Raw genomic sequence first — 17,107 nt, 5'->3', positions numbered from 1 at the left:
AGTGGTGTAAGGTGGAGGTACTATAGTCAGGATGACATGGCTGTATGGCCCATGTGAGGGTCTCAGGTCGGTGGGGTTTTATCTGGCCACACTGGGAAGTGGTTGGTGTCAGTGGGATACTCCTCTATAAATCCCTTTTTGGGGTGTACTGCCCTTATCTATTCAAGGAGGTTCTCTGCTGGTTGCATGGGGTTCTCCTAGGGGAAATGCCATTTGTGGTTCAGTGCATCTGAATGAGAATTAGCTCACAACTCTGGGACACCCGGCAGGGCCTCTCCTGCAGGTGCTGGGGCAAGTAAGCTGCATTATTCTCAGAAAAAAAATCAGACTGAGAAAAAGCATCTAAGAAGAATGTCTAATGAGATAAGAAAAAAAAGGAAGAACATAATGTCTTAATTTACCTTCAAATTCAAAAGATTTGTGTAACTGAATGTGAATTAATTTTAAAATAATGATATACAGATATTATAGAACTTACTTTATGAATATTGCCCCAGGATGGCCACCATTTCCCTGCATTCTTCCTGGATATAATCAGTCCCTAAGATCACACTCCTCTTCTCCAATAAAAAGCCCAGTCCCTACAGTCTTGGCTGCCCTACTTCAGGCAGTTTGTAGAGTGTTCCTTACCCCATTCCACTATGGACAATATGGACAAGGGGGCACAGACCGCCACAGACAGGATGACTGACATCCTAATTCTACATCCTGCTCAGCCCCTTTGAAATACTCTTTGATGCAGATAATATTGACTTTTAACAAGGAGTGTTCTCCACCTCCAGGAGCAAGGACAGCAATGATCCTCATTTCATGAAGGCCTTTGCTCCTAAGGGTTCCTTTCTGGACACAGCCATGAGGCCTGTAAGGAAGGCAGAGAACCCAAGACAAGCAGAGTACTTTCCAAGAAATATTAAAGAATGAGACACTTTACAACCTGAAGATAACTGGATCTTTTCAAAAATCCCTGTACCTTTGACATGTCATGAGTTTTAACATATTCTGACTTGTAATTCTTCCACAGTATGCAAGACCAGAAGCTAATCTTGGACAATCAGAGACTAATTTATTTTTCCTATAAATTCTCTGACATGGGGAATTGTGTGAGAATTGGTGAAATAATGCATTATACCAGTACAACTAGTGAATCCCAAGGATACTCCCTTGATGAAGAAACTATCCAGGGTCACAATGCCTGTCTCATTTCTCCCCAGAATAAATCCTCTCAGGACAACAAAATCACAAATGTTTGACAATGAAATAGCACTTTCCTTACACTTGGATGGTTGGTTGTTCTCTGGGGCATGTACTCTGTTCCAGGTTTTAAGGCTTGTATTTAAGCCCCATCATGAAAATAACTTTTGCACAGTTTCCACTGGTTTTGAGGCATGGAAGTCTGTCCTGTGTTGTGATTGTGACGGATGTTGCTCTTTAGTACGGACTCTGACCACTGCTTGAACTCATAATGCAGGGGGTGCCACACTCACTGGATTCAAGCTTTACCTCTAGGACGTCTTCTCCCAGGATGTGCAAGCTGTGAACTGTGCCAGAAGAGCTTGGCACCTGCAGACATTTCCATGGTTCCTCTCCAGTGTGGATCAACTGATGTCCACTGAAACATGAGCACTGAAGACAGGCTTGGCCAAAGTCATTATGCTTTTGTGCCTTACCTGACGTGTACAGAGGACTGAGTGCATAATAAAGATTTGCAACCGTGGTACATTTATGAGTTTCTGTTCCAGCAGGAATCCTTACAAGAGGCTTTTACCATAGGGCCTGTTTACATCCAATGAATGTGTGAAGTTCCTCTCTATCACAGACTAACTAAGTTACTAAGCCTTAAATGAGGCCTGGATCACTCTGTATAGTCATGACACACGGGAGATAATTTCTCCACTAGGAAATCTCAGTGGTCTTGCACGGTTTGAATGCTGACTGAGACTTTGTCTAATTCATTTGTGGTTTTATTCTAGGATGAGAAATTGACAATGTGCATGATAGGAAATGTCAGTGAACACTTTGCCTAGCCCTCTTGGTGTGGATCACATGATCGGCCAGGCCAGATGCACCTTATATGGTTTGCGACCCTCATCACATTCATTGGGTTTCTCTCCACCATAAATGCTTGACATGTGAGATGTCAATGTTACTGAAGACCTTAACACATTTGTTGCATTACTATTTTCCTCTTCTGGGGTTTAGGGATTGAACCCAGGGACTCAAAACGTGTTAGGCGGTCATTCTAACACTTAGCTACATCACAGCCCTTTATTTCATATTTAGAGAGTCTCACCATTATGTCCAGACTGGATTTCCACTTGCCACCCTTCTGCCTTTTTCTGAAGTAGGTGAGACCCACCACCCTGCGCACCTTGATTACACGACTATGGCTTCTCTACACTATGGATCCTGCGGTGATGGGCTAGGGATGAGTTCAGACTGAAGACCTTGCCACAGTCATTACATTTATAAGGTTTCTCCCCAGTGTGGATTCTGCGATGACATGCAAGGTATGAATTTTGACTGAATACTTTGCCACAGTCATTACACTTATAAGGTTTCTCTCCCGTATGGATTCTGCGATGACATGCAAGATGTGAACTGCGACCAAACACTTTGCCACATTCATTGCATTTGTAAGGCTTCTCCCCAGTATGCATTATCAGATGTTCTGCTAGGTATGAGTTGCGGCTGAAGCCCTTGCCACACTCATTGCATTTGAAAGGTTTCTCTCCTGTGTGGATTCTTTGATGATTTGCTAGGGAAGATTTGTGACTGAAAACACTGCCACACTCATTGCATTTGTAAGGTTTCTCTCCTGTATGAATTCTCCGATGTTGTGCAAGGTGTGAAATGTGACTGAAGACCTTGCCACACTCATTGCATTTGTACGGTTTTTCCCCAGTGTGGATTATCAGATGTTGAACAAGGTAAGAATTGCGACTGAAGACCTTGCCACACTCATTACATTTGAAAGGTTTCTCTTCTGTGTGAGTGGTTCGATGTTGTGCAAGGTGTGAAATTTGGTGGAAGACCTTTCCATATTCATCACATTTGTAAGGTTTCTCTCCAGTGTGGATTCTACAATGACTTTTCAGGTGTGAAATCTGATTGAAGACCTTGCCACATGCATCACACTTGTAAGGTCTCTCCCCAGAGTGAATTCTCTGGTGGTTTGCCAGGTAGCACTTCTGACTGAAGACTTTGCCACAGTCATCACATCTGAAAGGTTTCTCTCCAGTGTGGATTCTCTGATGTTGTGCAAGGTGTGAACTGTGATTGAAGACCTTCCCACACTCATTACACTTGAAAGGTTTCTCTCCAGTATGAATTCTATGATGACTTGTAAGATTCGATTTTTGAGTGAAGACCTTGCCACATATATCACACATAAATTGCTTCTCTCTAGTACGGAGTGTCTGATGTATAGTACATTGTGACTCTTGATTAAAGGATTTTCCAAACTCATTAAATTTGTGAGCTGCTGGAGGAATGTCTGTTTTTGGTTCTTGTATAAACAAACAAGAACCTATAAAATCATGTTCATATTTATGAGAAATGTTTGTTTTGATACTAGAAAGAATTCTTTGGTGGGCTGGAAGCAAGGAACCATTGTTGAGTGCCTGCTCACTATCGATCAATTTATGATCAATTTATGAAAGACCCGTAAGGAAGGCACAGAACCCAAGACGAGCAGGATACTTTCCAAGAAATCTCGAAGAATGAGACACTTTACAACATGAAGATACCTGGCCCTTTTCAAATGTCCCTGCACCTTTGATATGTCCTGAGTTATAAAACATTATGTAATTTTTCCACAGTATGCGAGGCCAGAAACTAATCTCTTTCCTGCTTCCTTGTGACGCTGTTGGGATGACAAGTGAGGCCCTTGCACAGTGATTAAATGTCGAAGCCTTCTCTCCAGTATAGATCCTCCAGTGTCGTCTCAGGGATGATTCAGACTGAAGACCTTGCAACACTCATTGCATTTGAAAGGTTTCTCTCCAGTGTGAATTCTCTTGTTGTGCAAGGTGTGAAATGTGATTGAAGACCTTCACTCTCTCGTTATGACTGTAAGGTTTTTCTCTACTATGAATTCTACGATGAATTGTAAGGTTTGATTTCTGACTAAAGACCTTATGGCAATCATTGCATTTGAAAGGTTTCTCTCCAGTGTGGATTCTTTGATGACTTATAAGGGCTGATTTTTGATGGAAGACCTTGTCACACTCATTGCATTTGAAAGGTTTCTCCCCAGTGTGGATTCTTTGATGAGTTATAAGGACTGATTTTTGTTGGAAGACCTTGCCGCACTCATTGCATTCGAAAGGTTTCTCTCCAGTGTGGATTCTTCGATGTTGTGTAACATGTGCAGTCTGACTGAAGCTCTTCCCACACTCTTTACACTTGTAAGGTTTCTCTCCGGTGTGAATTCTACGATGATTTGTAAGAATTGATTCTTTATTGAAGACTTTGCCACACTCATTGCATTTGTACGGTTTCTCCCCCGTGTGGATTATCACATGTTGAATGAGGTATGAGTTACGACTAAAGACCTTGCCACACTCATTACATTTGAAAGGTTTCTCTCCAGTGTGGATTCTACGATGACTTGCCAGGTGTGAAATCTGATTGAAGACCTTGCCACATGCATCACACTTGTAAGGTTTCTCCCCAGTGTGAATTCTCCGGTGGTTTGCAAGGTAGGATTTGTTACGGAAGACCTTGCCACATTCATCACATCTGAAAGGTTTCTCTCCAGTGTGGATTCTCCAATGTTGTGCAAGGTATGAACTGTCATTGAACATCTTCCCACACTCATTACACTTGTAAGGTTTCTCTCCAGTGTGGATTCTCCGATGTTTTCCAAGGTGTGAACTTCTACTGAACATCTTCCCACACTCATTACACTTGTAAGGTTTCTCTCCAGTATGAATTCTAAGATGACTTATAAGATAAGATTTTTTATTGAAGACTTTGCTACATATTTCACAAGTAAATCGTTTCTCTCCAGTACAGATTGTCTGATGTATAGGACGGTGTGATTCTTGATTAAAGGATTTTTCAAGCTCATTACATTTGTAAGGAGCTGGAGGAATGTTTGTTTCCGGTTCTTCTACAAATGATAAAGAATCTATAAGATCATGTTCATATTTATGAGAAATGTTTGCGTTGACATTAAAAGGAATTCCTTGGTGGGGTAGTAGGAAAGAAACATTGAAAGAGGTAAAATAAGCCAGAATCAAAAATTAAGGGTTAAACTGTTGCTCTCATATATAGAAACTAGTCCATAATAAATGAGAAAAGGCAGTTGAGGAAGTGACTGGATACCATAAAGATACAGAGAAGATGGGGTGGGAGTGAGGAATGAGAGGAAAAATGAAATGAATTTAACAAAATCATGTTACATTACTATGTAAAGATACCAAACTGGATGTCATCATCATGTATACATAAAGTTTAGAGGAGGGAGAAAAGGGAGAAGGAGCAGAGGAGGAAAAGGAGAAAGTGGAGCTTGAAACCAAATTCCTTGCATGTAAAGCCCAGGAAATGCACTTCACCTTAGCCCTGACCCCTCCCACTGCCAAAGCACCCCAACACTACTTAGTGGGCAGCTGCCTCTCTGCCCATGTGAGCTCTTACCTGCTTTCACACCCTCCACACATGCCCACTCATTTGCAGGCCTGGATATTTCCTCTGGGCCATTCACAGTCCAGGGCTCCCTCCCTAGCTCCAACCAGCAGAGGACACTCAGGTCTGAAGGACATATTCCTGCTTGTAAAGAGAAAAGAAGCTGATGCACTGTGGCTTCTCCACAATCCAGCATGAGAAAGAGGACATTACAGAGGGATACAGAATCACTATATCATGTAGGTATCTACCTCTCTTCCAAGAACCACTGAATCAAAAGCACAGAAATAGAAAACGGGGAACTGGATATTTTGTGATTGTCCTGATCCTTGTACCTCAGCAAACCAATTCACTGGGATTGTAGGCATGTGCCACTGCATCTGGGTAGAACTGGATATTTTAAGAGTCGGCTGTGGGCTTTATGTTGTGCTTCAGCTCTGGAAGCACCACTGCAGTATCATGAAGGGGGCAGAACATCTGAAGAAAGGGAACAAACTACAGAGGATGTACTGTGGAGCGTCTTTCACAGGCAACAGGACTTCAATCAGTCAATGTAGAGAATCCCAAAGACAAAAGGGAAATGCTACGATACACAGAGCAGATCCCAGCATCAGGGGAAGTCAAGCTCACCCAGGTAGACCAGGTTCCTGTAGGTCTCCAGCATCACATCCCTGTACAAAGCCCTCTGAGCAGGGACCAGGCACTTCCACTCCTCCTGGGAGAATTCTATGGCCACATCCCTGAATGTCAGCAGACCCTGAAATTAAAACAGACTTCACAATGGAGCACTGGGGACAGTTACAATCTTCATGCAAAATGTGAACCACAGAACCCAGACATGGTGGTACATGCTTGTATCCCAGCTATCCCCAGGCTGAGGTGGGAACATTGTAAATTGGAGGTGGGATTGGGAAACATAGCAAGATCCTCTCTGAAAATGAAGAACATAGGAGTAGGGATGTAATGGCAGAGGGGACCTAGGTTCAACAACATTATTGCAAAGAAGTAAACTGAAATGAAATGAGAAGGGAAGAGAGGTGTAAGCATGCAACTGATTCAAGTGAGAAGTGCTGCACTGTGAGGCTGTAAATACACATTTGGTATCTGTCTGTCTGCTGATGTGGAGCTCACCTGGAATACCTGGAGAACTAAGAAGGATTTCTATGCTAGTGAGAAGACAGGTGCCAAAGCCCCCTAGAGAGCTTCACGAAGAGGCTTCTCCCCAGAAAGCCTCAGGCAGGAGAGGCAGTTGTAACACACTCCTGCTATCCACCTCCAGGGAAGGGAGAGGGACTGAAGTCTCAACTGATCACCATCACCCAGGATGTAATCAAGCCTGCCTACATAATGGAGCCTCCATAAAAACTCAACAGGACAGGGTGAAAGGGTGTTCAGATCAACGCATGGGTGTAGGGTCCTGAAGGGTGGCGCAGCACACAAAGTCATATGAGCTGCACGACCTTTTCCCCACACCTTGGCCTATCCACCTCTTCCATCTGCGTGTTCATCTGTATCTTCCGAACAGGCGTTACCATAAGGCAAATGCAAGTAAACTCCTTGACAGTTTTAGGATGCACTCTAACCACTTTTTGAATGTGAGGGATGAAGGAAGCCCCATTTATAGAAAGTCGTTCTGAATCATGGGCCATACTTTTGCAGGCCTCTGAAAAGGGGCCCATTTTGTGGGACAGAGACCTCAGCTGGTGGGATCCACCATGTATCTACACAGACAGTGTCTGAACTAGGTGAAATGACAAGTGCCCTCTGAAGAACTGCATTCTTGGCATATGGGCAAAAACCCGCACTTATTTGGGATCACAGAAGCTTTCTGTGTGCGGAGGGTATATAAGGAGAAACTGAGCTTGCTTTCCCTGTGTTTTCATATGTTCTGGTATTTCTGAGAATGTTAAATCTCCTCGTTGTGTTTTATTTTAATTTTCCTTAAGGCAAGATACTGCCTAAATCTGTACAGATTTCTCCCCTGCAGAAAACATAAGAAACATAGTAGCCAGCCACAGTGGTACACAACTGTAATCCAGACCCAGAAGGAAGAAGCAAGAGAATCACAAGTTCAACACCACCTCAGCAATGAAGCAAGACTCTAATTATAAAAAAGAAAAAAACAAGACAACAGATTTGAGGATATAACTCAATGGTAGAAGGGCCTGATTTCAATTTCTAAGAAAGAAAGAAACAGGAGTCAGGATGCTCAGAGTCACTGTGCTCAGAGACTGTGCTGCAGGACACTGTGCAGCCAAAGCAGTCCATAGGAAAAAGAGGTCTGTGCAGAATCAACCGGAAGTTGGGGCTGAAGGTAGACCATTCACATAAAAATTCATAAAATTTAGTTATGGTACTGGACAATGAACCAGGGTGCTTCACCACTGAATAAAACTGCTAGCCCCGCCACATAACTCCAGGCCTTTTTTTTTTTTTTTGGTTGTAGAAGACTGACACCAGGACACTTACCACTAAGCTACTACACACGTCTATTTTTTCATTTGAGACACATTAGGTCACAAATCTTAACATTCACTTTCAGAAGCTTAAAAGGACCCCAATTTTCTTTCTGAGCACAATGGAATAAATACAGAAGCCAATTGCAGAAGAAAAATTAACACCCTCAAATAAGGGAAAATGAAACACCTCATTCTTAACCAACCAATGGTAAACAGGAAAAGGATTCAGAAAATATCTGAAACAAAAGCAAAATAAAAAAAATATATACACGAAAACTCACGAAATGCAGTGAAGAAGAAACAAAAAAAATGAAAGACCTTAGGGTAGTGAAACTTTACAACAAGGACGAAGAAACCCAGGTCAACTAACCATACACCTCCAGGGCAAAGAGCCAACTGAAGGCAACAGAAGCAAAAGGCAGGAAACAGTGAGCAATAGAGCGAGAGAACTGGTGTGGAGGACAGAGACAACACCAAACAGCACACTCACTTTTTTAAAAAAAAGATCAACAAAAATGACAGAGGACTCCCAGGGCCACACCTGACGGCACCTCCTCATGGGTGCCCTACCACCAGGTCACAGTGGGATGGAATCTAAGCACAGAGGATGGAGTAAGGGAGGCCCTGGGGAGTGCAGGCACACTTGACAGGCAGGAGGCCACAGAGTCACCTGAGGCCAGCAGCTCCCAGGCCCAGAACTGCACAGGGGACTCAGTACCACCTGACAGCATCACTGTACCTCAGTGACAGCCATTCCTGACCCCTTTTCTTTCCTCCTCCTCTTCAGAGCTGTTTCCTCAGGTAACACGATTCTTTACAAGTCAATCCTGGAAGGAGGAAACATACTGTTTAAGGCTCAGAATCATCACACCCTTCCTATGCCAAGCCACACACACAGGGAGGACCTCACCATGTGAGAAGATGGTCCTCTTCTGCCCACCCCTTTAGAGTGACCCAGGCACAGTAGTAAACTCCTGCAAGAAGGTGCACAGGAGACCTCTGTTACTCCTCTCTTAAGGCTTAAGCAACCTGCTACCAGGAAAAGGAAAGAGGCCTGGGTGGCTGAGCAGCAGAGGCCCTGAGGCAGCAGAACAACCAGGACCCAGGTCTTCCCACATCTTTCCCAAGCCTCAAGAACAGTGTGCACTCTAGTTTCCTTGCCTGTCTGAAAAAACACATGTGATCTTTGTCTTTCTCCTCTTAAGATATAAAACTTACCAATATGATAATACATTGTGCTATTTCGATATATGTCATATCTAGCCAACACCCCCAAGTACAGGATCACCCTACCTGAAATGCTGAAGACTACAGGGGAGAGACACCTGGGGAGCTAAAGAAGTCACAGGATGGACCATGAAGGTAGAAAGGCCCACTAACATCCCAGCATGGACCTGAGGACACAACTGGCCACAGAACTCTTATGTTCATAGGAGAAGTCTCCAGGAAAACTATAGAGGAGAATGGTATCAAAGCTGTGATCAAAAAGATGAGGAGAGACAGTGGGCACAGACAGGCTGAGCAAAGGTACAAGGCTCTACTGTGGGGCAGCACTGCCATCAGAGAACAGGGGGTGGGGCCTGGCAGCAGAGGAATTGCCAAACTGATCAGGGAGGAATCATAATGAATGCAAGGAGAGTTTTAAGATAGATAGATGTCCTAACAACTAAGAAGAGAAAAGAGAAGAGGGAGTCATCAACTGGGCAATGTGCTACTGACAGAAAAGAGAAATGAAAAAGGGAAATTTGATACTGCATTTAAGCCAGGCACAGTGGCACACCTGCAATCCCACCTACTTAGATTGTGCCAGGAAGATGGAAACATGGGACACTTAGCCAGACCCTCTCTCAAAATAAAAATTAAAAGGACGAAGTATGTGACTCAGTGGTTAACTCCCCCAGGGTTCAATTCCCAGTACCAAAAAAAAACCCTTACATTTTATATATTTTATATGGAGTTTTTTGGTACTGGGATATTTGGGATGTGTGTGTGCATGTGTGTGTGTGTAAAATCTATCTTTCCTTTTCCTTTACTATCTGAGACAGAAGAAAATCCCAAATGTTTCTACTGTCTTACAATCATTACACAATGCCTCCCCTCTATTCAGCAATATGTGGTTTCCCCTACTGGCAGATTCCTGGTGTCCCACAACCTCAGTACCCATCCTATTTATTTTAGGAAATGTCATCCTATAGATGACATTTAGGGGTTCAGTTCCACAACAAAGGCACTCACTTCACATGCTGTAATATGGAGCTGTCATTCATCCCTGCGTGATAATGGATAAAAGTCATGGTGCCCAAAACCCCCTCCTGGGTTTCAGTTAATCTTCTAGCATATTCTTCCATGTGTACCTGTATGCATAATAAAGTATTTCCCTAAGTGAAATTACCCCATGGAGCAAATTAACAAGACCCGAGCAGGGAGCATGGGAAGCTCTAATTTATAGCCGACCAATGAATTCAGGTCCCAACCCAGGACATGTGGCTGGCATGGGAACTGGGGTGTGTATGGAATTGTGGTACTAAAACACTCAACCAGTGACATTGGATGCTATCTCCAGGTAGTGATTCCCAGATCTGGATGCAATTACAGAAACCTAAGATGGTATATGACACAGAACTGTTTGCTGACGGAGACAGATTCCCACGTATTTAGATGACCACAGTTAAGAGTGCTGTACACAGTGTTGCACTTCAGCTTTCCCTATCCCCTCACCAACACTACACCATCTCTGGAAAACACAAGAGGGGAACCCACAACTGAATGGCTCAAGTCACTGCCTTCTGGCCCAAGAGACTACAAAAGGAAGCTATCCTAATCCCAGAACTGCAGAACACACAAAACTTAGAAACAGCAGTTTTGTCATTCCCTTCTTCAGCTGTATAGTTCAAACAAACAAAAACTTAACTTACACTTACCTTATTGGAGACAGAAATCAATATATTACATCATCATCATCCACACCCAGGGGCCTCTGTCTTCATTGCTGCTTCCCTCCCTCACTCTGATCATCTCCATTCTCACCTCCACTCTGATTTCCTCACCCATCCTGGGTCCTGCTCCCTTTGCTTCTCTCTCCTCTCCTGGTTTCTCCCCTTCTTCCCTCTACTCCTTCCCTCCATCTGATCTTCCCCATTCCTGCAACTCCCTTCACCTCCAGTCAGTCTTTCTGCCCAGTCTCCTCATTGTCCCCAATCTCCACAGATGTCTGCCTCTTTCTTCCCCATCCACTCTCTCCCTCTGGCCTGCCTGCTGCAGGCCCCTGTCCGCATGCTCTGGACCCGCACATCACTAGGCCTCTTCCCTGGGCTCCCTTGTCACTACTTACACCTCTTCTTGTCCCAGCACCAGTTGTCCTCTGCCATCCCTGCAGATAATCCATCCTCTCCTCCCCTGCTCAGCCTGAGGTCCCTCCCCGTTATGTACCTTTCCCTATGTGGCTGTCCTTCACGTCTCCGGAGATTGAGATTCTAGATTTCTCCATTTCCTTTTCCCCTTGTTGGGAGAATTAGGAGACCAGGACGCGCGCTCTGTGGAGAACCACCCGCGCTCGGACAGGCTGCGGGCGGCGGGGAGGGAGCGGGGACCGACAGGGCGTCCAGCGGCCCAGGCCAACCCCGGCTGGGACTCGCGCCAGGGCACAGACCAACGCGACTCTCCCGCGGCGACCGAGCTGACTACAGGTGGACGGCGCGCGGCAGAGACGCAGAGGTCTGTTGGGACCCAGTCCCCGCCACGGACCCGCCGGCGACCCAGTAGCGCAAACAACCCAGAGACCGGGAACTCACCAGCCGCTCGACGACGGGATCCGCTTCCGGGTCTCCTCGTGGACGCGCGGGCTCCGGGAAGATTGCAAACAAGGAGGAACCTGGAGCTGGTGGGCGGGACCGGAAGGCTTGACGGGCGGGGGAGGGACGATGGAGAGAGTGGATCTCACAGGTTAAAACTCACCCAATGAGCGGGGTCGCAAAGCTTGACGGGCAGGGAGGGATCGATGGAGAGGGGGGGCCTAAGAGGGTAAATCCCACCTAGTGGAGGGGGGTCGAGAAAGCTGACGGACAGGGGCGTGGCGATGGAGAAGGCGGGACGCACTGGGGGAAACCCACCCAGTGGGCAGGATTGGAAGACTGACGGACAGGGGCGTGGCGATGGACAAGGCGGGACTCACTAGGTGAAACCCACCCAGTGAGCGGGATTGGAAGGCTGACGGACAGGGGCGTGGCGATGGACAAGGCGGGACGCACTGGGTGAAACCCACCCAGTGCGCGGGATTGGAAGGCTGACGAACAGGGGCGGGACGTTGGACAGACCCCGCCTGGGCAGAGAAACCCTGGCGCCTGAACCCAGGGGCGGGAGTTTCCAATGTGCTGAGAATAGAGAACCTTTGCTGGGTACAGAAATGCTAGCAGTTGAATTGGGTTGAGGTCGGCCTGCAGGGAAGTGCGGTGGTCCAGGATGTGCTGGACCTGAGCATGAACCCCAAAACGCAGGGTCTTAGTGGGCAAGGGTGTGGGCGAGGCCTAATTATCCTGCTTTCCGCGTTTTTGTGTTTTATGACTGAAAAAGGAGGTGAGACTCCCTGGGAAGCTGCGACAACATGGGAATGTGGGAGGTCACTTCGCCCTTGGGGAGGGCCCCTGGGTTAACATTGGGTGATAGGATCTAGTTCGGTTCTTGCTATTACAATTAATTTTAGCAATTGAATTCAAAAACCCTGGGATTATCCATGAAGTCAATGCGAATCAGAATGTGAAAGGAAAATGTGGCGGGCAGCATGTATAATTTCACCCTGAGGCCCTCAGGATATAAATCCCACCCCCCACACACACACCTCCACCCACCCCCACCCCGCTCTTGTGACTGACATCACATTGTTCCTGGAACTAAGCCTAGGGTTGGGTACCTGTCTCTGAGGTGAATGGATGAAAGAACTAGATAGGGTGCTCTGATGGAAGTGGACATAGCAGGATGCACAAGCAAAGCTTGGGGATTTTTTTTCTTTTTATCACAATCAAAGTTTTGCGTGGCATGTATATAGCATATACATAACAACACGGTGAAATTCAGCTCTTCTGAAACCAAGGGCACTTAATTACTGAGCCACACCCCCAGGCCTTTTTATTTATTTATTTATTTTGAGACAGTGTCTCAGTTGATTATGGCCTCACTAAACTAATGGGGCTGGCTTTGAACTTTCTATCTGCCTGTCTCAGCATCCTGAGCCACAGGAATTACAGAGTGCACCACCATACCCAGCTATATATGAAATTCTAATATGTTCTAAACCTCAGAAATTCCTGACCTCAAACACTATTGGATATTAACTGCCCCCCACACAGAAACACACAGACAACACTGAATCCAGTGCACACGTCTGAGGTTTACCAGAGTCACTTGCAGGATATATGCACTGTAAAAATGTCATAAGGGTTTAGACTCTTCACTTCTGCCTCCAAATATCCAATGGGTGGCTAAAGGCAGGACTGAGACATGTCATCTCTGCCTCCATTTTACATCTAACTCTTTGGCTCCAAGTCACCTTGGATTCCAAACAACATTTGACCAGATAAACATCTTGTGTGGACTCTAGACTACCTCACAGCAAGAGCAACTTTCTTTATTCAGGAAGAGGCTCCACCTGGCTAATCCTGAGATAATGATGGACTACATTGAGGTGGGAATTTAAAAATAAAGGGAAATATACTGAGTCTCAAAGGAAGTGCCCATGAACTGTTGTGAAACAGACTGGTCCAGCAGCAGCAAGTAGCACTCTTGGAGGACAAATCCAAACTTTATTTTTCACAAGCAGGACCAGAAAAGAACAAACTACAAATGCTGAGCACTGATCCTCAGTTTCTCACAACATTTAGAGGCTACTTCGTGCCATAAAATTTCTACTCTTCAGTCTGGTGTTGTGACTGAGTGGTAGGACACTTGCCTAGCTGGACTAGATCCCACAAGACTGTTGCCGTTTCAAAACAGAGTACTCAGACTCAGATATTTTCAATACAAAATGTAGGGACTTAGGGTTAATTAGGTTTGCTGAAGAAATGATATAGCAAGGAAGGGAACTTACTCTTTCCCCAGGCATTCGTTTCTCAGGATAGCATTTCTACATTACATTTTACAAATGGATCTGGTTTTGCTACCTCAGAACCACTGAAATGCATAAAGCACCCATGAAACAAATTTCAACTCCCCACTGATATGTCCTTGATTCATGCCCTTCAGCCTTGTAACCTGAGGTCAATACTCAAGCACAAGGAAAACGTGATATTTGCTTGCTCTGACATTGCTCCACCTCTAGCCCAGGACCTAGGAACTGTTCCTCTATGAATATTAACATCACCATTCTAGGGGTAAGTCCCGTGCTCCAAAAATAGCCAGGCTTCTCCCTTGAATGTATATGCCTTGCTTTACCCCAGAGGAGACTCCATTTAGAGAGGGCTCCTATTCTTTCTTGAATATGTATTTACCTCCTAAATAAATCACTTTGTATGCCTTTGGCATGTGCTGAAATTCTTTTCAGTCATGTGTGCCAAGAACACCCCTGAGACAATTTTCCTCTTCTCTCTGGGAGTTCCTCAGAGCCTTCTCCAAACACATCTCTTCCCCTGTCAACAAGACATCACCTAGAGAAAATCATCTGCTTTGGCAGCAGAGAAAAGCCTTCCCCTATGCAAATCCCAAACCCTTGCACTCATTACCCTTTTTAAATTGTGTGTGTATGTGTGTGTGTGTGTTTTCTCCCCTGCTAGGGATTGAACTCAAAGTCTTGCACATGTGCTACTTCAGTTACACCTACACCAACTGGAGCTATAACTCCAGCCCCACTCCCCCTTATTATAAAACCTCAAAGTCATTGTCAGCCAGTTTGGGGGTAGGGGCTTACCAGGCATGGAATTCAGAGTTAGCAACAGTATGCAGCTATTTCCTCACTTACATTCTACAGTTGCAAAATGTAATGTAGAGTGGGCACTCTACACTGAGTCACGTCCACAGACCTACTTTGTAGTTTATTTAGAGACAGGGTCTCACTGAGTTGCTTAGTGCCTCATAGTTGCCTAGGTTGTCTTGAAATCCCCATCCTCCTGTCTCAGCCCGCTGGGATTATAGGCACCCACCACTGGGCCTAGACATTGTCAGCCTCTTGAAGAGAGAGATAAAGAAGCAGGTACTCTTCTATTCCCAATGCAGTTCTACTGACTAAAGTTACTTTCATGTGTTTACCTTATTTTTTTGCGGGGGGAAGGGGGAGGGGTGCGACTGGTCTGACCTGATTTATTGAATCCTCAGAGCCAGGCCTCTGATTGAGGACCTCAATACCAAGACATATAAAAATTAGTTTTTCCTACTGCAAATGAGGGAAGCAACTCTCTGCCCCTCCTTTTTAGACTTTCACCTTAGAAACTTGAAATTTAATCTATTTTCTCCTGTGCTTAAGATGCATATAAATTCTTTTGAAAACTGAATAGGAGTGTTGTCACCTTTATGACCCAGAAATGTCTTCAAGGACCAAAAAGCTATCTCTTCAAACATCCCAGTAACTGAGGCAGGGTAGGCACCTAACTCTTTAGGCATCTTGCTGAAATTTGCAATCTCTTAGTGCATTGCCTGTGTTACCCACAACATTATAGTTTAAAGCTTTATTCAATTACAATATTTTCTTCTTTCACTCCTACATTGGTGGGGAAGATTTTTTTTAAGAGAGAAGAGAGAGAGAGAGAGAGAGAGAGTTTGAGAATTTTAATATTTATTTTTTAGTTTTCGGCGGACACAACATCTTTGTTTGTATGTGGTGCTGAGGATAGAACCAGGGCCACATGCATGTCAGGCGAGTGCGCTACCATTTGAGCCACATCCCCAGCCCAGGGGAAGATTTCTGAGGTGTGAAGCAATTTTGTTTTTAATTATATTTTCCCATGCCACCTGTTGGCAAAAAAAGAGCATGCACTCCATAGTTTACAACTAGTTTGAGGAAAATGTTCTCAGCTCCCAAGACAAGTGGCCTTTATAGGCAGCTTTAATCTCTCACCCTAACTTGCTGCACTATTAATTTCAAACCTAAGGAAGCCAACCAGGTCCCACAGGTCATCCAAAAGATGCCAGGAATGCAAAAACAGAACGATCAGCCCAGGTGGATGACTCCATTTTCACTGTTCACCTTGATTTGGGGACTCCCTGCATGTGCTTAGTCTGTAGGAATGATCTCTAGTCTTTTTGACTTAAAAATATCTACTGTTTTGGAAGATCCCAATTTTCAAGCCAGCCTCAGCAATGGTGAGGTGCTTAGCCACTCAGTGTGGACAGCGGTGACAGTAACTGGGAGACCAGTGTCTGAGACTGGGGTCCCTGATGACTTCATGGCTGTGGCATACTTGGTGACTGGGAAAGTTTCTGTGCATAGGCATAGTGTGGGAAGCCGTTCTCACACGTGATTGGGTACCTCCCTGACTGGGTGTGAGGCGCTCAGGCCAGCTGTGTCTGAGCTTATCTCCACCCTTTTCAGGTGCAAGAGCCTGTCCCTGTGGGGGTGTGACTGACCATTGACCCTGAAACCAATCACTGACCCTGACCTTGGAATGCTGTCCCCCTCGAACTTCATTGCATGGAATTTTCCCCTGAATTTTTTGTTCCCCAATAAAAGACAACTCTCCGCGTGCTCCGCCATCTCTCCTGCTGGTCTCTTGTGTAAACCTCCGAAGCACATCAGGTGGCTGGAGACAGGAGCCTGGAAGGGCAGTCTCTTAGCTGGGCAAAAAAAGGTAAATTGAGTTTATATGTCTTTATTTTGATCTCACTAGTTAACTTCTATGTTTGGAACCTCTAGTATGAAGCTAGCGTGCTGGTCGCACAGCAGCCTTGGATGCCCGGTTGCTATGGAGATGTCCTCCATGCTAGAGTCTTAACAGCTTGGACCTTATTCTCAGGCAGGGCAGCTCCTGGGAATGACGGAACTTCATGGATGTGTTCCCTAGGAGAGCCTCTGGAGTTAGCACAGGTGCAGGATCACCTTC

General features: G+C 45.3%; 2 protein-coding genes across 2 annotated transcripts; both read right to left on the bottom strand.

The window, feature by feature from the left end:
• Positions 1-1,043: 1,043 nt before the first annotated feature.
• LOC139702682 (zinc finger protein 83-like) lies at positions 1,044-3,644 on the bottom strand. Its single transcript, XM_071604397.1, has one exon. It carries the CDS (start codon positions 3,387-3,389, stop codon positions 2,382-2,384), a length of 1,008 nt encoding a protein of 335 aa, XP_071460498.1. The 5' UTR covers positions 3,390-3,644; the 3' UTR covers positions 1,044-2,381.
• A 213-nt stretch (positions 3,645-3,857) lies between these two features.
• LOC114081942 (zinc finger protein 880-like) lies at positions 3,858-11,958 on the bottom strand. Its single transcript, XM_071604380.1, is given in 6 exon segments — positions 3,858-4,025; positions 4,027-5,113; positions 5,641-5,772; positions 6,259-6,385; positions 8,827-8,914; positions 11,879-11,958. Coding segments are annotated over 5 exon segments (1,443 nt in total). The 5' UTR covers positions 8,842-8,914; positions 11,879-11,958; the 3' UTR covers positions 3,858-3,943.
• Between the last annotated feature and the right edge of the window lie 5,149 nt (positions 11,959-17,107).

This window comes from Marmota flaviventris, chromosome 18 (assembly GCF_047511675.1).
Source record: "Marmota flaviventris isolate mMarFla1 chromosome 18, mMarFla1.hap1, whole genome shotgun sequence".
NCBI classification, from domain to species: domain Eukaryota; kingdom Metazoa; phylum Chordata; class Mammalia; order Rodentia; family Sciuridae; genus Marmota; species Marmota flaviventris.
The sequence above is the reverse complement of the archived record's forward strand: the minus strand, read 5'-3'. Positions and strand labels throughout refer to the sequence as shown.

What these genes read in the sequence shown, in the direction of transcription:
- LOC139702682 (XM_071604397.1), bottom strand. Translation starts at nt 3,389, where the DNA reads ATGTGTGATATATGTGGCAAGGTCTTCACTCAAAAATCGAATCTTACA.